This window comes from Dermochelys coriacea, chromosome 17 (genome assembly GCF_009764565.3).
Source record: "Dermochelys coriacea isolate rDerCor1 chromosome 17, rDerCor1.pri.v4, whole genome shotgun sequence".
In the NCBI taxonomy this organism is placed as follows: domain Eukaryota; kingdom Metazoa; phylum Chordata; order Testudines; family Dermochelyidae; genus Dermochelys; species Dermochelys coriacea.
This window is the reverse complement of record NC_050084.1, coordinates 22441170-22463884: the sequence shown is the minus strand read 5'-3', so window position 1 is coordinate 22463884 and position 22715 is coordinate 22441170. Positions and strand designations below refer to the sequence as shown.

General features: G+C 42.7%; 1 protein-coding gene across 2 annotated transcripts in view; it reads right to left on the bottom strand.

Annotated features, from left to right (window-relative positions):
• FKBP6 (FKBP prolyl isomerase family member 6 (inactive)) overlaps positions 1-22715 on the bottom strand; it is a 50710-nt gene that overhangs the window by 26742 nt on the left and 1253 nt on the right. Inside the window, exons 3-8 of one of the 2 annotated variants that reach the window (XM_038375774.1) lie at positions 16816-16905; positions 15101-15303; positions 9222-9341; positions 7770-7964; positions 6204-6313; positions 254-344 (exon numbers count right to left, since the gene is read on the bottom strand). In XM_038375774.1, coding sequence (XP_038231702.1) covers positions 254-344; positions 6204-6313; positions 7770-7964; positions 9222-9341; positions 15101-15303; positions 16816-16905 — 809 coding nt within the window. The remainder of the gene's footprint in view (positions 1-253; positions 345-6203; positions 6314-7769; positions 7965-9221; positions 9342-15100; positions 15304-16815; positions 16906-22715) is intronic. The other variant, XM_038375775.1, reaches the window with a different exon arrangement.

Genomic DNA, 22715 nt, shown 5'->3' with positions numbered 1-22715 from the left:
AAGAATCTAACTATGCAGTATTTCTTTTTAACAGGGGCTCAGTCAACTTGATGTTAATTCCAATGTTTGTACTGCATAGTTCTGAGAGATTGCCATTGAACTCGCTTGAATACGACTAATTTTACCAGGCGACCCGTATTCAGCATAGGGAAATATGGTCACCCTACAAAGTGTAGACAACATTTTACAGGTTCAGAAGTTAGCGTTGCCACCCATTTCAACCCACATGCTACTCTTGACTGTTCTTTGTTACCTTTATTTCTGGTTCAACAGGAGAAAAGCTGAGAGGAGCAAACATTCTGCAGCACATTTCCTTCTCTTTATCCATATAGTCCCTGTAGCAGCTGCAAAATAGAGCACATTGTTATAGGATGGCTAGTTCTACCGCTAGACCAATATATATACTGAGGGAAGAACTGCTCTGAACAGGGCTGTACCAGGACAGGATCACAGGTGTAAATGGCTCAACACAGACAGACTTACCACCTTTTTGACTGTACTAAAAACTTCATTTTTGATTCTATACAAACTGAAGTATGTTGCAGAGTTGGAGGTGTCAGAGACCAAGTCTTTGAGCCATCACTCACACCAAGTGAAATACCCCACTACTCTCCAGACACAAATCTCACCATCAAAAACAACTTTATTCTTTCAGTTTTGGAAACATAGGTGAAACAGGGAGGATACATGTAGTGGCATAGCAGGTTCCAACATTTTATCTTTGGAAATTCAAGTAGAGTTCATGCAAAGCAAAGGTCAGTCTAGATGACACCTGTTCACATCATGAAAGCCATCACAACCCAACAAAATGGGGAACCTACCACAGCTAACAAAAGCTGTGCTCAAAAGCACCAAATGCATCTGGAAGCGTTTCTAATGGTTCTGTAACCTCCAAAAAATCATGCTTTGATGGAATCTTGCCTACATTATCCCCACTGAGAACAAGTTTGGATTTTCTATCACCATTTGACTTTTGAGACAGTTGAATTATGGTTTTAGCTATGGTTTTTCAATACTCTTAACCAGTTAACCAGTGACATCCAGTTATTGAATGAGCTCTACTGATGAAAAGAGCTATATAAGAGCTGGGTATTATTACTAATCAACATACTCTGCTGTTTTTGAAAAAGGACTTAAATAGGCAAGTAGAAAGCCTTTTGAGAGCTAGGTCTTATTTTAAGAAGTGCTGGAGAACAGAGCTCCACCAAATGATGGATGATGGAATGATTTAGTTGGGGTTGGTCCCCTGCTTTGAGCAGGGGGTTGGACTAGATGACCTCCCGAGGTCTCTTCCAACCCTGATCTTCTAAATCAGGGGTCTCAAACATGTGGCCCGCGGGGTTATTTTCTGTGGCCCACCAGATCCCCGTGGCCCCCCTGCCATTAACCTAGAATGGCTCCAGCCCGGCGTGCACTGGGGACAGGGCAGGCTCCCTCTCTGCTTGCCTGCCTGCCCTGCCCCCGCACCGCTCTGGGAAGCGGCCGGGACCTGGGGGGGTGGGGGCGGCACAGGGGTCTGTGTGTTGCCCTGGCCGCTCCTCCAGATACCTCCCCTGAAGCTGCCACTGGCTGCGGGCAGGGAGGGGGCAGAGTTGGGGTGGGGATTTCAGGGAAGGGGTTGGCAGAGGCGGGGCCTCATGGAAGGGGTGGAGTGGGGGCAGGGGTAGCGGGGGGTGGTCAGTGGTACGGCCCTCGGGCCAACGTACTAATCCTCATGGGGCCCTTGTGGTCATTTGAGTTTGAGACCCCTGTTCTAAATCGAGAAATTCTCCTTCAGCTGGTATGGATTGTTTTGGATTATACTCCATCTTTTGTAGTTTTTCCCAGATCACATCAAGGAGCCTTAGAGGTGTGCCAATCTGACAAAGCTAAACAGGTTTAGCCAGTTATCTCACAGTTCAGCCTGAAAACTGTTTTCTTCTATTTTATATTAAACTTTCTTTTTAGAGTAGTAAAGTACAAAAAAAAAAAAAAGCTAATTTTAACTTCTGACATCACCTCAAAGCAGCAGAAACTCCAAGCTGACATTTCCTTAGCCAGCTCCTCCACTGTGCTCAAGCTCCAGGGTGTATGCTTTTTAAATTGCACATGCTGCAGCACCCAAAGACAAAAGGGGGAGAAGACGAAAAACCTGAATTCAACCTGGCCTCTAGACTCTCTAGAGCACCTTGTTAGTGGTCTGTGGTTTAGAAATATTTTAATCTGATGGATTTTATTTTTCTCAACTCACACTTAAGAAAAAGATTAGAATTAGCCCATAGAAGTCAAGAGAACCACACACGCCTTATATTGGTCAGAATGAGACCCTATATCTATCATCCAGAGTCTTGACAAAAATTTAGATGGTCTAAACTGTACGTAAGATTTTATGTGAAGCTACCCAGAATCAATTACTTCTTGGGCATCCTAGTACAGTACAGAAGCTGTAAGACGGGATCCAAAATCTAGTCCTGAATCTAATAGGCTAACTATCTAGTAATCCAGAATCATTTTATAATTACTGCTTGTTTAGATGTGTTTGTAATGCACTTCGTGCCTTGGGATTTAAATATGTAATTGACAGATTAAGATGCTGAACATCATATTTCATAGTCCCTCATCAACATCCACTGTCCTCTGTAAGGCAGGCTGCTACTTACAACTTGATTACAATTTACAAAAAACAGATTAACAGCACAAAACTGAGGTCTGAGAAATAGAGCCTTTCACCCACACTGGTAATGCAATTTTCCACAAATGGAGAAAGGAACAGACAAGCCCATGCCTCAATGGGGACATCATTTTCCATCCCTTATTTCTCTTTTCTTCTGCCTTCTCTCTAAGGGCACAGAAATAGTGCTCCTGGCCTCTCATAACACCAGGTCCATTTCACTTCCTCTGTTCTGTATTTTCTCTAGTTTAATTCACGGGCAGAGCAAAGAACTAAAGGATTGCAAAAGGGCCAGGCAATACCAGAGCTCAGTGAGCAGTCTGCCACACTGCAAGCACTTCAACCAAGGCAAGATGTTGTCATGCCAGAGAGCTGAAGAGCGGAATGTCCTGACATATACAGGACAGCGAAGAGGTATGCTTTCACCTCTTCCATTGCAGACTTGGCCTGGAATTAACCTGGGCTGACCAGAATGAAACTGGTTAGTTTGATCCAACAGATGTTCTGATGCCTACCTAAAGTGAGTTGGTGACCCCTGCTGTAGCTCCGAGGCCCTCACTGCATAGTTCCCACAAGTGTTTGCAACATAACTGGCACTAATAGCTCCTCTGTTGGTACTTTCCCAAGAAGACTAAGAACAGAATGAGATGGGGACACTAGAGTTGGTCTCATGAAAACATGACCAAGCACGTTGGTAGGGAAGACTGTACTGCCACTGCTTGTGGTGTTCTTATTCTGTAGGCAAACAAAGTTTATTTCTCCAACACTATTGATTTATTATCTCCAAGACAGCATAAAATTCGCTTTCAAATCTCCCCGCAAATTAGTTAGTGTTTGCAGAGTGCAGTAAGTTGTAAGTGGAAAAGCAGGGGAAGTCAACACACACATCTTAAAGGAACCAGAACCTGATTGCAGTGAACTCTATTGTACAATATTTTATTGATGTCAAGATATTTCAGCACTCCCAGTCTAGCCTATCAACACCCTGCCCTACCTACTCAAGTGAAGTGTATAGCAGCTGCAACACAGATATCTCCCCTCCAGAGCAATTGTATGGAAACAGGTTTCAGAGCAGCAGCCATGTTAGTCTGTATTCGCAAAAAGAAAAAGGAGGACTTGTGGCACCTTAGAGACTAACAAATTTATTTGAGCATAAGCTTTCGTGAGCTACAACTCACTTCATCGGATGCATTTTAGGTCTGTAATCGAGTGACCAGAGAGATTGAAGTGTTCTCCGACTGGTTTTTGAATGTTATCATTCTTGACGTCTGATTTGTGTCCATTTATTCTTTTACTTAGAGACTGTCCAATTTGACCAATGTACATGGCAAAGGGGCATTGCTGGCACATGATGGCATATATCACATTGGTTGATGTGCAGGTGAACGAGCCTGTGATAGTGTGGCTGATGTGATTAGGCCCTATGATGGTGTCCCCTGAATAGATGTTGACACAGTTGGCAATGGGCTTTGTTGGAGAAGATGGGGATCAATATGAACATCAAAAGGTGGATAAGGAATTGGTTAAAGGGGAGACTGCAACGGGTCCTACTGAAAGGCGAACTGTCAGGTTGGAGGGAGGTTACCAGTGGAGTTCCTCAGGGATCGGTTTTGGGACCAATCTTATTTAATCTTTTTATTACAGACCTTGGCACAAAAAGTGGGAGTGTGCTAATAAAGTTTGCAGATGATACAAAGCTGGGAGGTATTGCCAATTCGGAGAAGGATAGGGATATTATACAGGAGGATCTGGATGACCTTGTAAACTGGAGTAATAGTAATAGGATGAAATTTAATAGTGAGAAGTGTAAGGTTATGCATTTAGGGATTACTAACAAGAATTTTAGTTATAAGTTGGGGACGCATCAATTAGAAGTAATGGAAGAGGAGAAGGACCTTGGAGTATTGGTTGATCATAGGATGACTACGAGCTGCCAATGTGATATGGCTGTGAAAAAAGCTAATATGGTTTTGGGATGCATCAGGAGAGGCATTTCCAGTAGGAATAAGGAGGTTTTAGTACCATTATACAAGGCACTGGTGAGACCTCACCTAGAATACTGTGTGCAGTTCTGGTCACCCATGTTTAAAAAGGATGAATTCAAACTGGAGCAGGTACAGAGAAGGGCTACTAGGATGATCCGAGGAATGGAAAACTTGTCTTATGAAAGGAGACTTAAGGAGCTTGGCTTGTTTAGCCTAACTAAAAGAAGGTTGAGGGGAGATGTGATTGCTCTCTATAAATATATCAGAGGGATAAATACAGGAGAGGGAGAGGAATTATTTCAGCTCCGCACCAATGTGGACACAAGAACAAATGGGTATAAACTGGCCACCAGGAAGTTAAGACTTGAAATCAGACAAAGGTTTTTAACCATCAGAGGAGTGAAGTTTTGGAATAGCCTTCCAAGGGAAGCAGTGGGGGCAAAAGATCTATCTGGTTTTAAGATTCTACTTGATAAGTTTATGGAGGAGATGGTATGATGGGATAATGGGATTTTGGTAAGTAATTGATCTTTAAATATTCAGGGTAAATAGGCCAAATCCCCTGAGATGGGATATTAGATGGATGGGATCTGAGTTACCCAGGAAAGAATTTTCTGTAATATCTGGCTGGTGAATCTTGCCCATATGCTCAGGGTTTAGCTGATTGCCATATTTGGGGTCAGGAAGGAATTTTCCTCCAGGGCAGATTGGAGAGGCCCTGGAGGTTTTTCACCTTCCTCTGTAGCATGGGGCATGGTTGACTTGAGGGAGGCTTCTCTGCTCCTTGAAGTCTTTGAACCATGATTTAAGGACTTCAATAGCTCAGACATGGGTGAGGTTTTTCATAGGAGTGGGTGGGTGAGAGTCTGTGGCCTGCGCTGTGCAGGAGGTCGGACTAGATGATCAGAATGGTCCCTTCTGACCTTAGTATCTATGAATCTATGTTGCAAGGATAGGTTCCTGGGTTAGTGTTTTTGTTGTATGGTGTGTGGTTGCTGGTGAGCATTTGCTTCAGGTTGGGGGGCTGTCTGATTATCGCTACAAAAGGTTCTCTCTTCCCCCCCCCCGCTCTCCTGCTGGTAATAGCTCACCTTAAGTGATCACACTGGTTACAGTGTGTATGGTAACACCACTGTTTCATGTTCTCTATGTATATAAATCTCCCCACTGTATTTTCCACTGAATGCATCTGATGAAGTGAGCTGTAGCTCATGAAAGCTTATGCTCAAATAAATTTGTTAGTCTCTAAGGTGCCACGAGTCCTCCTTTTCTTTTTGTATGGAAACAGTGGATCTCTGTCATCTACTCAACTGTCACTCTTAAGTACTGCATCTGCAAATCAAACTAAATCCCCCCCACCTGTAAAAAAAAGACTGGTATTACCACAGTTCAACCATTTGCTGGATTTAATCCTTACAAAAGCTAGTCTGCTGGCTCTTTCTTTTAACACATTATAGAGAGAATTTCTAGACAGTTATTTGTCTTGTGAAAGTGAAGTGTGTATTTTTTTGTCCACCTAAGCATTTTCTCCCCCATCTCTCACAAGAAGCTAAAAGGAGTTCTCTCACCTGGCCAGCTTTTTCAGCTCATTGTTAATATCATGGTTAAAGGGCTGTTCTTTTTGAGCTCTGACAAGGAAATCCCGAGCTTTTTCATACTCTGTCAGAGAGAGACAAGCCTGTCATTGAAAGAAGGATAAGAATTAGAGAACAAACATCTACTCACTTCAGGATTACTTTATGGGAATATATGTTTCAAGTTTTGGAAATAGGTAATTCCTAAACAATTCTCTGGATGCATGTGTAATGATGCTGGTTCTGGCAGGACCCAACTGAGCGCGCCAATTCAGGACAAATTGCTTAAAGCAGGGCAGTTACAGACCAAGGCTGGAGTTTTTCCACCTCTAAGGCAAGCCAAACCAGAGCAGACTTTGGTCTCACCCCACTGGCTAATCACAAGTCATACAAGCAATTCCCTTAGACACTCCAGTTTCCCAGTATCTCCACCAGTGCCACTCGTTACGGGGATAAGTGGTTATGAAAACCAATACCTCAGTAAACGAAAAAAGGTTCTCTCGATCCCAAAGGATCAAGCCCCAGACCCAGATCAATATACAAATCAGATCTTACCCACAAATCATGCTGTTGCCAATCCTTTAGAATCTAAAATCCAAAGGTTTATTCATAAAAGAAATATAGATGAGAGCTAGAAGTGGTTAAATGGAATCAATTATATACAGTAATGGCCAAGTTCTTGGTTCAGGCTTGCAGCAGTGATAGAATAAACTGCAGGTTCAAATCAAGTCTCTGGAGAACATCCACAGCTGGGATGGGTCTTCAGTCCTTTGTTCAAAGCTTCAGTGTAGCAAAGTTCCTCCAGAGGTAAGAAGCAGGATTGAAGACAAGATGGAGGAGCTGCAGCAGCTCTTTATAGTCTCTTGCCATGTGGTCTGTCTTTCTTTGTCCCAAAGACAAGCTGTCCATCACATGGCCTGGAAAACCCTCAGAGTTCTGTCCATAGGCAGGTCCCTGCACACCTTGCTGAGTCCCAAGGCATGTCTGCCTTCTCTCAATGGGTCAATTGTATAGCTGATGGTCCTTAATGGGCCATCAAGCAGGCTAGGCAGAGCTGACACCAACTTGTCTGGAGTGTTCCCCAGAAGCATAGCTCAGGTTTGAAATACAGACACTATAGAGCCAATATTCATAACTTCAACTACAAAAATGATACACACATATAGACAGCATAATCATAATCAGCAAACCATAACCTTGTCTTAGACACCTCATTTGACCTCCTTTATATAAGACTTGGTGCCACTATAGGATCTTGGTTGCAACAATGATCTATATGGTCCCAGTTCAAGTCAATAACATCACAGCATGAAAAAAACAGAGCAATGCAATGTATCTGCAAAGAGCCAGGTTTTCAGATGTAAGCATTCAGTACAACTCCCACCAACTATTATGGTAGCTGTGGGCACACAGCACATCTGAAAGCCTGGCCCAGTATTTCTAACAGATTTTCTGAGCAGCTCATTTTATTCTATTGCAGGTCCTCCCCACAGACTAGCAAGGCTGGGGTTTAGCTTGATGCAATCTCTTAACCCAACAGAAGAATCTACTTTTGCTCACCTGGCCACATCTGAATAATGCTTTGGCATTTCTCTTGTCAATCTCCAGCGCCTTTTCTCCATACGTAAGAGCTCGGACAGGACGCTCCAGCTTCAAGTAAGTAAATGATAGATTTAGGAACACCAGCAATTTGGCGGCATCAATCTGGCACTGCTCATCCCCATTGGAAGGCCTGCGACACAGGATCAAGGAGGCCTGGGCAGATGGGGTTTAAAAAAAAACAAAAACAAAAAAAAACAAAACAAAACCAGAAATAATGCACAGTGCATACGTTTGTTGAAAATTGAGGACTTTATCTGACCACTGATCTAGAGAGAGACACCAACTTAACCAACTTTGAAACATGTTTCAGATAAAAAGCAAAAAAACAGAATCGCATTAGCAGGATGCATCCTGAACATGACCAATCAGCTCAGTCATTTTCAGTTGTGGCATAGCCTACCTCTTCCCTCTTTGCTGATTGAGATTAAACCAGGGACCTTGTTTCTGTTTTTGATTTTAAAGTGCCTATCTCACTGTGAATGCTACAGAGGTTGTTCAGTGTTTGTTTGGAATTGCTGATTTTTCTCTCTCACACACACACACACACACACACACACAGCAGAAAGGAAAAACTGCACAAATTTTAGAAGTGTGGGTGGGAAGAGGAAATCATCCACAGAAACTTCACATAAATACATCCATTCACAGGCAAAAAAGTGGCGGTAGAGAAGGTATCCTCAAACAGGAACAAAATTTCCATAAGACACAAACACTCATGTCGTAACTAAAGACTAGGGAGTGTGGAGTGCATCTTGTAGCATTAGAAACAAAAAGAAAGTCTCCCAGAAACAAGTGATGGGGTAACATTTCCTTGCTGGGAGACTATGAGTAAAATTTTCAAAAGCACTTAAGTGATTTAGAGGGATTAGACTTTTAATAAGTGCCTAAGTCACTTCTGAAAATTTTATCTCAGAGCTCTCTCACTGCCCAAGGCCAGGCTCTCTGGATAGACTCACCTCTTTCTGTTGAAAGCTGTGTGAGCAGATTCCAGCTAGGTGATTGTTGCAATTGAAATAAATATGTTCAAAGTCTGCAAGCCATTTCTAGAACTTGAGATGTATTCCAAGTACACCAACCCATCTGTACATTTCCTTGCCTATACTAACTGGGACCAGCAAGGTGTAAATGTGGGGGAAGCGAGTTCACATACTAGTACCAACCTGTATTTCCTTTCATTGCAGCTTAACACATACCTTGGCTGAGCACACAAAAACAGCTGCTTAATACTGTTCTTAAATTATCAACTTCTAACAGAATTTAAAACGTTTGCATAACTGTGTCTCCCAGGTGTATTATGCTAGAGGGTAATTGTTCTCTAAACTATTTTCCACTTTGTGCTTTCAGCTAATACTTAGTCGTGACTTACTATCTTCTACAGACTGCATAACCCTGTTATCCTGGTTTTATTACCCGCTTATATCTCTCTCTGGCATCCATGAAGCGCTTCTGGCGGAAGAGGTAATTGCCAAACTCCCTCTCTGTATTTGCCACTTTCAACACCTTCTGTAGTGGGAACGTATCCTGCTGCTCCTGTGTACAGAAGCCAAAATTCAGCTGTTTAGTAGACACAAAATAGGAATGCTGAGACATTAGTAAGTACCTATAGCACTTCCAAGTGGTCAGACAAGAGGGAGTAACATTCCAAAGTTTAACATATCCAGAGTTGGTATAAGAACAGCTTCACCAAGGACACAGGAGGCCTGTAGCAACAATAGGCCTGTAGGAGTGGAAGCCATCCAACCAAAGAGCGACGCTTGGAAAGGTCAGCTCAGGAGCAAAGAAAATGCCCTCCCCAACCTAACAAACATTGATAAGAATTTCCTAGGTGGACTACAAGTTACATCCTTGAGCAGTTTCATGGGAGGGAGCTACACGTCAAGGTTCTCGTAGGACTCACTAGAAACAACAAAATGCCACCCTGACTAGCTTCGCTCCTGGATTATACTCTGAGTTGCGAATATGCAAACATGTTTATTTGCAAACATGCAAAGCAGTTTTAAGAACTACAGCTTCAGTTTGTTTTAATGCTACTCCCAAGAGTTTATTTTCTTTAATTTACACTTTGAAATGTTCTTGACGCAGGCTGGGAAGGAGAGAAAAGTTTCAACTGTGAGGGAAATCTGGAAGATTTTAGGGCCAAACCTTCAACTGGTTGTAAACAGATGTAGCCCCACTGACTTTCACTGGGCTGGAACAGCATTTTTAAAGTCACATTAAGCATCTCCTATAAAGGTAGCCAGCCAGTCAGACAGCGGCACAGACAGCTGCAGCAGCACAAGAGCTAGCAAACAGGGGAGTTTGAAAGGGGAGTTTGTATTGTGGTGCTTGTTTGGGGTTTGCTTTTGCTGGGGGGGGGTGGTTCCCAGATTAACAGGATTTAGGTGGGAAGGCGATGACAGATACAGAGGCAGCTGTGGGAGAGACTCGTGTAGTGGAAGACACAATGAGGATGACTGGATGTGGAAGCTGTGGTATGTACATGATCCTGGAGGGGGGACCCGGTAAGAGTTTTTTCTGCATGAAATGCCGTCTGATAGAGCTGATGGAGGAAAAGATCCGAGGTTTGGAGATGCAGGTGGAAAGTCTCGTGGAGTTTAGGAAGGGGTTTGAGCAGATGATGGAGCAAAGATATGAGGTATCTGAAGGGAAAAGCTCAGACTTCACAGATGGAAGCAAGGCTGGGGAATTCTGAGGGGAGACTGGGTGAGGAAAGTGGTCAGTGGAAGCATGTGACTAAAAGAACCAGGCAGAGGAAAAAAGACGGGCTAGTGAAGGAGAAATAGAGCTTAGGAATAGGTTTGCAGAGTTGGAAAATGAAGAAGGGGCTCAGCAGGTACTTGTTGAAGGTGGAAGGGTAAGGAAGAAGAGGAGAGGTTAGTCCTATAGGAAAAGGGGAAGAGTCAAGGGAGACTACACCAAGTATGAGCCCCAGGAGGATACAGGATGGGTTGAAGAGGATTATAAGGGAAAACAGGAATGGAAAGAACTTGCAGCCAGAGGGAACAGGGGAGAGACAAGAGCATAGCACCGTCACCAGGAAAAGGCAGGTCTATGTGATAGGGGACTCTTTATTGAGAAGAATAGACAGGCCTGTAACTAGAGCTGATCCTGAGAATAGAAGGGTGTGCTGTCTTCCGGGTGCTAAGATACGGGATGTAGACCTGAGGTTGAAAAGGATCCTAAAGGGAGCGGGAAAGAATCCCCTAATTATCCTTCATGTGGGAACAAATGATACGGCTAGATTCTCGATGGAAAGTATTAAGGGAGACTATGCTAGGCTGGGGAAGACGCTTAAGGAAATTGAGGCTCAGGTGATCTTTAGTGGGATCCTTCCTGTTCCTAGAGAAGGGCAACAAAGGTGTGACAAGATTATGACTGTCAACAGATGGCTTAGGCAGTGGTGCTATAAGGAGGGCTTTGGGATGTATGGCCACTGGGAGGCATTCACGGACGGAGGACAGTTCTCTCGGGATGGACTTCATCTGAGTAGGGAAGGAAATAGACTTCTAGGATCAAGGCTGGCACAACTGATAAAGAGAGCTTTAAACTAGGAATTAGGGGGAGATGGATGGGAGATGTCCAGGAAATCTCCACGCCAGATTTTAGCATTGAGAGGGAAGAAGGTGAAGTAAGAAAGGATACAGCCGTGGGTAGGAGAATGTATATAAGGAGCAAGGGCGGTGTGGATACTAGTCTAATAGGTTATACTGGCTGTAGAATGACTGTGCCTAATAGGGTACAAAATGTGAGCATGGCCAAACAGCAAAAATTAAGATGTTTGTACACCAATGCGAGGAGCCTAGGTAACAAAATGGAGGAACTAGAGCTACTGGTGCAGGAAGTGAAACCAGATATTATAGGGATAACAGAAACATGGTGGTGGAGTAGTAGTCATGACTGGACTACAGGTATTGAAGGGTATGTGCTGTTTAGGAAAGACAGAAACAAAGGTAAAGGGGGTGGAGTAGCATTGTATATCAATGATGAGGTAGAATGTAAAGAAATAAGAAGCGACGCAATGGATAAGACAGAGTCTGTCTGGGCAAAAATTACATTGGGGAAGATAACTAGTAAAGCCTCTCCTACGAAAGTGCTTGGGGTGTGCTATAGACCTCCGGGATCTAATTTGGATATGGATAGAGCCCTTTTTAATGTCTTTAATAAAGTAAATACTAATGGAAACTGTGTGATCATGGGAGACTAACTTCCCAAATATAGACTGGAGGACCAGTGCTAGTAACAATAATAGGGCTCAGATTTTCCTAGATGCGATAGCTGATGGATTCCTTCATCAAGTAGTTGCTGAACCGACTAGAGGGGATGCCATTTTAGATTTCATTTTGGTGAGTAGCGAGGACCTCATAGAAGAAATGGTTGTAGGGGACAATCTTGGCTCAAGTGATCATGAGCTAATTCAGTTCAAACTAAATGGAAGGATTAACAAAAATAAATCTGCAACTAGGGTTTTTGATTGCAAAAGAGCTGACTTTCAAAAATTAAGGAAATTAGTTAGGGAAGTGGATTGGACTGAAGAACTTATGGCTCTAAAGGTAGAGGAGGCCTGGGATTACTTTAAATCAAAGCTGCAGAAGCTATCGGAAGCCTGTATCCCAAGAAAGGGGAAAAAATTCATAGGAAGGAGTTGTAGACCAAGCTGGATGAGCAAGCATCTTAAAGAAGCAGAAAGCATACAGGGAGTGGAAGATGGGAGGGATCAGCAAGGAAAGCTACCTAATTGAGGTCAGAACATATAGGGATAAAGTGAGACAGGCTAAAAGTCGAGTAGAGTTGGACCTTGCAAAGGGAATTAAAACCAATAGTAAAAGGTTCTAGAGCCATATAAATAAGAAGAAAACTAAAAGAAGAAGTTGGGCCGCTAAACACTGAGGATGGAGTGGAGGTTAAAGATAATCTAGGCATGGCCCAATATCTAAACAAATACTTTGCCTCAGTCTTTAATAAGGCTAAAGAGGATCTTGGGGATAATGGTAACATGACAAATGGGAAGGAGGATATAGAGGTAGATATTACCATATCTGAGGTAGAAACAAAACTGAAACATCTTAATGGAACTAAATCGGGGGGCCCAGATAATCTTCATCCAAGAATATTAAAGGAATTGGCACTGAAATTGCAAGCCCATTAGCAAGAATTTTTAATGAATCTGTAAACTCAGGAATAGTACCGAATGATTGGAGAATTGCTAATATAGTTCCTATTTTTAAGAAAGGAAAAAAAAGTGATCCGGGTAACTACAGGCCAGTTAGTTTGACATCTGTAGTATGCAAGGTCCTGGAAAAAATTTTGAAGGAGAAATTAGTTAAGGACATTGAAGTCAATGGTAAATGGGACAAAATACAACATGGTTTTACAAAAGGTAGATCGTGCCAAACCAACCTAATCTCCTTTTTTGAAAAGGTAACAGATTTTTTAGATAAAAGAAATGCAGTGGATCTAATTTACCTAGATTTCAGTAAGGCATCTGATACCGTGCCACATGGGGAATTATTAGTTAAATTGGAGAAGATGGAGATCAATATGAACATCAAAAGGTGGATAAGGAATTGGTTAAAGGGGAGACTGCAACGGGTCCTACTGAAAGGCGAACTGTCAGATTGGAGGGAGGATACCAGTGGAGTTCCTCAGGGATCGGTTTTGGGACCAATCTTATTTAATCTTTTTATTACTGACCTTGGCACAAAAAGTGGGAGTGTGCTAATAAAGTTTGCAGATGATACAAAGCTGGGAGGTATTGCCAATTCGGAGAAGGATCGGGATATTATACAGGAGGATCTGGATGACCTTGTAAACTGGAATAATAGTAATAGGATGAAATTTAATAGTGAGAAGTGTAAGGTTATGCATCTAGGGATTGATAACAAGAATTTTAGTTATAAGTTGGGGACACATCAATTAGAAGTAACAGAAGAGGAGAAGGACTTTGGAGTATTGGTTGATCATAGGATGACTATGAGCTGCCAATGTGATATGGCTGTGAAAAAAGCTAATGCAGTTTTGGGATGCATCAGGAGAGGCATTTCCAGTAGGGATAAGGAGGTTTTAGTACCGTTATACAAGGCAATGGTGAGACCTCACCTAGAATACTGCGTGCAGTTCTGGTCTCCCATGTTGAAAAAGGATGAATTCAAACTGGAGCAGGTACAGAGAAGGGCTACTAGGATGATCCGAGGAATGGAAAACTTGTCTTATGAAAGGAGACTTAAGGAGCTTGGCTTGTTTAGCCTAACTAAAAGAAGGTTGAGGGGAGATATGATTGCTCTCTATAAATATATCAGAGGGATAAATATAGGAGAGGGAGAGGAATTATTTCAGCTCAGCACCAATGTGGACACAAGAACAAATGGATATAAACTGGCCACCAGGAAGTTTAGACTTGAAATCAGACGAAGGTTTTTAACCATCAGAGGAGTGAAGTTTTGGAATAGCCTTCCAAGGGAAGCAGTGGGGGCAAAAGATCTATCTGGTTTTAAGATTCTACTTGATAAGTTTATGGAGGAGATGGTATGATGGGATAATGGGATTTTGGTAAGTAATTGATCTTTAAATATTCAGGGTAAATAGGCCAAATCCCCTGAGATGGGATATTAGATGGATGGGATCTGAGTTACCCAGGAAAGAATTTTCTGTAGTATCTGGCTGGTGAATCTTGCCCATATGCTCAGGGTTTAGCTGACTGCCATATTTGGGGTCGGGAAGGAATTTTCCTCCAGGGCAGATTGGAGAGGCCCTGGAGGTTTTTCGCCTTCCTCTGTAGCATGGGGCATGGTTGACTTGAGGGAGGCTTCTCTGCTCCTTGAAGTCTTTAAACCATGATTTAAGGACTTCAATAGCTCAGACATGGGTGAGGTTTTTCATAGGAGTGGGTGGGTGAGAGTCTGTGGCCTGCGCTGTGCAGGAGGTTGAACTAGATGATCAGAATGGTCCCTTCTGACCTTAGTATCTATGAATCTCTGCATGCTTTATTTTCTTTGCAAGTTACAGGGCCTGGAACATTGGGGCACTGCAAGGAGTGAGATATGGACAGTTTGGTGCAAGCATAAAACTGCACTGTCATTTTAGATGTATGTAAGTAGAGGCATGAACATGGACATCAAGCCCCTTCACACAAACACACTACAGATGCTATTAGCTGGAAGCTATTTTGAACAAGAGTATCTGACATCATCCTATTACGGCAGCAATAGGCATACATAACAGGGAAGACAGCAAAGAACAAAGATTTAAAATTCAGTGTTTATGGCTCAAAGCGACTTGTATAACTAACTCACAGTAGTCAAAACAAAGAATTTGTCAGATTCAGCTGAGTCTAGAAAGTCCAGCAGCTCCATCTCAAACAAGACTGTGGCATTAGGGGGAATCAAAGGAGGACAGCCCAATGCCCCATAGGCATAACTTGGTGTGAAGAGAAATCTTGCCAACTCTCCCTTCTTCATGGTCAGTAGGCCAACCTCCATTCCCTGTAGCGTAATCTCTGGCAAAACAAGAAGTGGAACTTTTGACGTGGCCCTCAAAATCCTCAACTTGAAGGCCTGATGCATCTTAAAACCTCATTTTCAAGCCTTCGCTTTTCCAATTTTCAGCATTTTTGATTGCCAGTTCTTAACCAGCAACAGTAATTTTATACACATCCAGCAGCACAGCATGTACCCTGGATCACAAAAATGAGCCACTCGTATTCCAGTAGCCCGGCAGACATCAATATACAGTTTCAATGTTGATCAATGCAAAGTAATGCTCATTGGAAAACATCATCCCATCCATATAAAATGATGGAGTCTAAATTAGCTGTTACCACTCAAGAAAGACCTTGGAGTCACTGTGGATAGTTCTCTGAAAACATCCGCTCAATGTGCAGCGGCAGTCAAAAAATCGAACAGAATGTTGGGAATCATTAGAAAAGAGATAGATAAGAAGACAAAAAATATCATATTGCCTGTATATAAACCCACAGTATGCCCACATCTTGAATACTGCATGCAAATGTGGTTGCCCCATCTCAAAAAAATATATACTGAAATTGGAAAAGGTTCAGAAAAGGGCAACAAAAATGATGAGGGGCATGGAACAGCTTCCGTATGAGGAGCGATTAATAAGACTGGGACTTTTCAGCTTGGAAAAGAGATCACTAAGGGGCGATATGGTTGAGGTCTATAAAATCATGACTGGTGTAGAGAAAGTAAATAAGGAAGTGTTATTTACTCCTTCTCATAACACAAGAACTAGAGGTCACCAAATGAAATTAATAGGCAGCAGGTTTAAAACAAATAAAAGGATGTATTTTTTCCACACAACACACAGTCAACCTGTGGACTTGTCAGAGGATGTTGTGAAGGCCAAGACTATAACAGGGTTCAAAAAAGAACTAGATAAATTCCTGGAGGATCAGTCCATCAATGGCTAGTAGCCAGGATGGGCAGGGATGGTACCCCTAGCCTCTGTTTGCCAGAAGCTGGGAATGGGCAACAGGGGTTGGATCACTTGATGATTACCTGTTCTGTTCTTTCCCTCAGGGGCACCTGGCATTAGCTGCTGTTGGAAGACAGGATATTGGGCTAAATGGACCTCTGGTCTGACCCAGTATGGCCGTTCTTATGTTCTCTGCCTCCAGCTTTGGAATGTAAAGAGTAGCATAAGCTGCAAGGCTCATGTGTTAAGCAATCAAAGCAAGTATCCACTTTGAGCCACAAAATATAGCCAAATTCTACAACTCACAAGTAGCTTACATTGTCCCCTCTGGACTCATTTCCAGGAGGGGAAAACAGCTCTCAGTCATCCCTTCCCCCACACCTTGAAGCAGGAGGCAAAGGCACAGTGGTAGCTTGTAATCCCACAAACAGCAATACCAACCCTTAGAACATATAACATTAGGAAAGCACAAAACCTATACCAGGCTTTAAGGTATTAACACAGCCAGAGGGCTATAGAAGGGGCAGGGTCCTTATAGCCTTGTACCTTCAGAACTAGTTGTTCAGTCTGGATTTACCTTCTCCAAGTTTCATCAGCCTAGAATTCCTCCTGTACCAGTTTGTGTCAAAGGGCTTATCCATGTGTTCCAGGTACCCGGAATATTTCACTGCAAGAGTTCCAATGCAAAGGGAGAAGGCAGGAGATGTTAGAGAACTTAAGTTACAAAATACTCAAGAAAATTGATCATTTCTTTGGTGATACACCTGCTAACCACTCACTCTCTCATTGTACTGTACAGTTCTTTTGTTCTGCTTTTCCATGGGCTGCCAAACTGCAGAGGGAAAACAGACTACTCACTCCAGGATATCTCCGCCATCAAATAAGTAGTACAGTGTTGATTTCACTCAACGCTGCCTGCAACTTTTTACAATACAATACAACTCTGTCTACCAGTTTGTCATTTTCTATCTAGCAAAAAACGTTGATTTAAAAAATGTGTGAATTTAGTACTGGGGAAAGATGGGCAGATGGAGAGTTCTAGAAACAAAATCGTTGATCTAGCTGCAGAATACATACAGCACATACAGCAACAGCACACAAACTCACCAATGCGCTTGGATGCTGACAAAAAGGAACCAACGCTCAAGGGTGGGCCCCTTACTCAGAGCTCTGCTGAGACTGTCTGCTAGGAACGTTGTTGGCAATCTCCTATTCGCATACATACAACGAAGACCATTACCACAATTAGCATAGGACTAAAGCCAATCTCATGTCTGATCTCCCATTTTTAAGAGAGATGAACTCAAACTGGAACAAGTGCAGAGACGGGCTACTAGAATGACCAGAGAAATGGAAAACCTACCTTACAAGAGGAGATTCTAGGAGCTTGGCTTGTTTAAGCCTATCCAAACTAAAGCTGAGGAAAGATACGATTGCTCTCTATAAATACAACAGAGAGATAAATATCAGGGACGGAGAGGAGTTAAGTTAAGCAGCAATGCTGACACAAGAATAAAGCACAGGACTTAGTGCTGATGGGGGACTTCAACTACTCAGACATCTGTTGGGAAAAAATACAGCAGTGCAGATTACTGGAATTTACTGGAGTCAATTTTTTATGTCAGAAGGTGGAGAAAGCTCCTGGGGAGAGGTGGTTCTAGATTTGATTTTGACAAATAGGGAGAAACTGGTTGAGAATATGAAAGTGGAAGGCAGCTTAAGTGAAAGTGATCATAAAATTATAGAGTTCATTATTCTAAGGAACAGTAGGAGGGAAAACAGCAGAACAAAGATAATGGATTTCAAGAAGGCTGACTTTAGCAAACTCAGGAAGTTTGTAGGTAAGATCCCATGGGAAGCAAGTCTAAGGAGAAAAACAGTTGAAGAGAGTTGGCAGTTTTTTAAAAGAGATGTTATTAAGGACACAAGAGCAAACTATCCCACTGCATAAGAAAAATAGGAAGCATGGCAAGAGGCCACCCTGACTTAACCAGGAGATCTTCAGTGATCTGAAACTCAAAGAGTCCCACACAAACTGGAAACTAAGTCAAATTACAAAGGATGAATCTAAACACACAAGCATGTAGAGATAAAATTAGAAAGGCCAATGCACAAAATGAAATTAAACTAGCTAGAGACAAAGAGTAACAAGAAAACATTCTACAAATTCATTAGAAGCAAGAGGAAAACCAGGGACAGGGTAGGTGCATTACTCAATGAGGGGCGAACACAGTAACAGAAAACGTGGAAATGGCAGAAGTCCTAAATGACTTTTGTTTATTTTCACAAAAAAGGTTAGTAGCAATTGGACATCTAACATTGGTAAATGCCAGTAAACAGGATCTGAGGCTAAAATAGAGAAAGAACAAGTCAAAAGCTACTTAGACAAGTTAAGGAGTACTTGTGGCACCTTAGAGACTAACAAATTTATTAGAGCAAATGCATCCGATGAAGTGAGCTGTAGCTCACGAAAGCTTATGCTCTAATAAATTTGTTAGTCTCTAAGGTGCCACAAGTACTCCTTTTCTTTTTGCGAATACAGACTAACACGGCTGCTACTCTGAAACCTGTCATTAGACAAGTTAGAGGTCTTCAAGTCAGTAGGTCCTGATGAAATACATCCTAGAATACTCAAGGAGCGGACTCTGGAGGTATCTGAATCATTAGCAATTATCTTCAAAAAATCATGGAAGACAGAAGAGATCCCAGGGGAGAGGAAGAAGGCACATATAGTGCCCATCTATAAAAAGGAGAATAAGGATAACACAGGGAATTACAGACCAGTCAGCTTAACTTCAGGAAAGATAACTACCAGGAAAGATAAAGGAGCAAACAATCAATTTGCAAACACCTAGAAGATAATAAGGTGATAAGTAACAGTCAACATGGATTTGTCAAAAACAAATCATGTCAAACCAAGTTAATAGCTTTCTTTGACAGTGTAACAGGCATTGTGGATGGGGGGAAGTAATAGATGTGGTATCTTGACTCTAATAAGCTTTGATGCGGTCTTGCATGACCTTCTCATAAACAAACTAGGGAAATACAGCCTAGATGCAGCCATTGTAAGATGGTTGCATAACGAGTTGGAAAACCGTTCCCAGGGAGTAATTATCAGTGGTTCACTGTCAAGCTGGAAAGGCATATTGAGTGGAGTCCTGCAGGGATTGCTCCTGTTCAATATCTTCATCTATGATTTAGATAATGGCATAGAAAGTACACTAATAAAATTTGCGGATGACACCAAGTTCGGAAGGGTTGCAAGTGCTTTGGAGCAGTTCTCAACTAGAGGTACAAGAACCGCTGGGGGTATGCAGAGGTCTTCCAGATCTAGCTCAGTGTTTCTCAACGTGGGGAGTGTGACCCCCTGGTGGGTCATGGGACAGGTTTAGTGGGGTTGCAAGTGCAGGGACAGCATTAGGGGGTGGCAAGCAGGGCAACTGCTTGGGGCCCCACACAGTTATGTCATATGCTTCAGTCCCAAGTGGTGGGGCTCGGGCTTCAGGCCTGGGCAGCAGGGTTTGGGCTTCAGTAGTCTGGAAAAGTTGACAACCACTGCTTTGGAGGATAGGATTAAAATTCAAAATGATCTTGACAAACTGGAGAAAGTCTGAAGTAAACAAGTTGAAATTCAATAAGGACACTTAGGAAGGAACAATCAATTGCACACATAAAAATGGGAAATGACTGCCTAGGAAGGAGTACTGTGGAAAGGGATCTGGGGGTTATGGTGGATCACAAGCTAAATATGAGTCAACAGTGTAACGCTGCTGCAAAAATAAGTGAACGTTCTGGGATGTATTAGCAGGAGTGTTGTAAGCAAGAAGTAATTCTTCGATTCTATTATGCACTGGTAAAGCCTCAGCTGGAGTACTGTGTCCAGTTCAGGGCACTACATTTCAAGAAATATGTGGACAAACTGGTGACAGTCCAGAGAAGAGCAACAAAAAATGATTAAAGGTCTAGAAAACCTGACCTACGAAGAAAGATTGAATTGGGTTTCTTTAGTCTGGAGAAGAGAAGACTGACGGGGGACAAAACAGTTTTCAAGTACATAAAAGCTGTTACAAGGAGAAAGCTGAAAAATTGTTCTTGTTAAACTCTGAGGATAGGACAAGAAGCAAAGAGCTTAAACTGCAGCTTCTTGGGTGGTTTAGGTTGGACATTAGGAAAAACTTTCTAACTGCCAGGATATTTAAGCAATGGTACTAATTGCCTAAGGTGGTTGTGGAATCTCAGTCATTGGAGGTTTTTAAGAACAAGTTAGACAAAACACCTGTCAGGGATGGTCTAGTTATTACTTAGTTCTGTCTTGAATGCAGGGGATTGGACTAGATGACCTACTAAGGTCCCTTCCAGTACTACCCTTCTATGAGTCTATAAACTGGCCATCAACAAGTTCAGGTTTGAAATTAGATGAAGGTTTCTAACCATCAGAGGAGTGAAGTTCTGGAACAGCCTTTCAAGGGGAGCAGTGGGAGCAAAAAAACCTAACTGGCTTCAAGACTGCAACTTTCTCAAGAAAGCACCCCCCCGAGCGCTGCAAGTTTCAGCGCTGTGAAGTAGCAGTGTAGACAGTGCATCAGCACTGGTAGCTACTCCACTCGTGGAGGTGGGATTTTTATAGCACTGGCTGGTGGGTCTCACTTACATGCTCAGGGTCTAACTGATCGCCATACTTGGGGTTGGGAAGGAATTTTCCCCCAAGTCAGATTGGCAGAGACCCTGGGGCACAGCTCACTTGCAGGTTTAAACTAGTGTAAATGGTGGGTTCTCTGTAACCTGAAGTCTTTAGTCATGATTTGAGGACTTCAATAACTCAGCCAGAGTTTATGGGTCTATTACAGAAGTGGGTGGGTGAGGTTCTGTGGCCTGCAACGTGCAGGAGGTCAGACTCGATGATCATGATGGTCCCCTCTGGTTTTCAATCTATGAGTCACGTCACAAAAGGCAAACCACCATCAAACTGAAACAGCTTTCAGCCTATACTGACCTAAGCTCAATCTAGTGGTGAAATGCTTCCTGCATTTCTTAAAAATCGACATGCCTCTTCATTTAATCTATTGTACACTGCACTTTAATGCCAGCACTTGGAACAGAATCTGTTAACTTGTAACTCCCTCTGATTATCAGCTTCCGGGACAACAAACAAAGAAACTATAAAGTATGTTAGTGTCTTTATGACACCAAGAAAGAAAAGCTCTACAAGCCATTGTAATACTGGAAGATACTCTCCAGCCAATAGTCATTTCAGCTTTCAGTCAAATTTGAGTCTAAACTCTTAAACAATGTATTTTATAAAGAGTAGTCACCTCAGGTTCACAAGAGTAGTACTTCTGGACAGCCAAAAATACACACTGAAGGCACAGATCCTGCAATAAGAGCGAGACCAACATGTGCAGATCGCATTGCAGGGCTGGGATCAGCTGACTGAACATGAACCTAATTGAAATCTACAGCTTTCACAAAAGAGGTGCGATTCCTTTTACAGATTTCCTTGAGCAATACAACCCATATTTTACTGAGACTGATTTTTTGAAGCAAGCAGTTTAAGAACAGCCTAAACCAGTAGTTCTGAACAAGACATCCTTAAATAAAAATCAAGCACGTATGGCAGGGCATATTGCTCTCTATAGCAAATTATGGTTAAAGCTCTTTTTTGCAACATCTTTGGCATCTCCTGGGAGGGGAGTCTGTGATAAAATTGAATTCAGATTTGTATATTGTAAGTGTTCAGAGACACGAAGGGGCCTAGAGAAACCTATAACAACTGGATGCATCAACAACTACCTCCATTTATTCAATTTTATGTGCTGCAGAGAAGCACAGTCACCTAGGGCTAGGGCAAGGTTTCTGCAACCCAAAACTGGGTTACCAGAATGTTTCAGAGTCGTGCAGCAACTGTTGTGGCTGCTCAGCTCCCCGCTCTGGGCATCGTGAACTCTGGGGTTACAGTGCCACTCTGGTTTGACCCAGATGCCCCTCCATCATAAGAGACTGGCCAGGACAAATTTGAGTGGCGCTACAACACCATGTACCAGGTTGCAACACCACTCACACAAACGTGGCCCAGCCACCTAGGGTCAAGCCTGGAGGTTATAATCTCCAAAGCAGAGAGCTGAACCCAGCCAGCCCTGCGGAACCAGAGCTGCAAGAGCCATCACTGCAAGATGAATGCAGGTTGGGCTCTGGAACCCCGCCCCCAGGGCTTCCCCCTTCCCCTGGGGGCAGGATTCAACACCCCCCCCCACACACACACCACCCATTTACTGGATTGCAACAGGCCATCAACAATTACAAATGGGCCCTGAACCCAAAAAGGCTGAAAACCAGTGGTCTAGAACAGTAGTTTTCAACCTTTTTTCATTTGTGGACCCCTAAAAAATTTCAAATGGAGGTGCAGACCCCTTTGGAAATCTTAGGGCAAAGCCTGCAGACACCACAGATTGAAAACCACTGATCTAGAATACCAGCCAC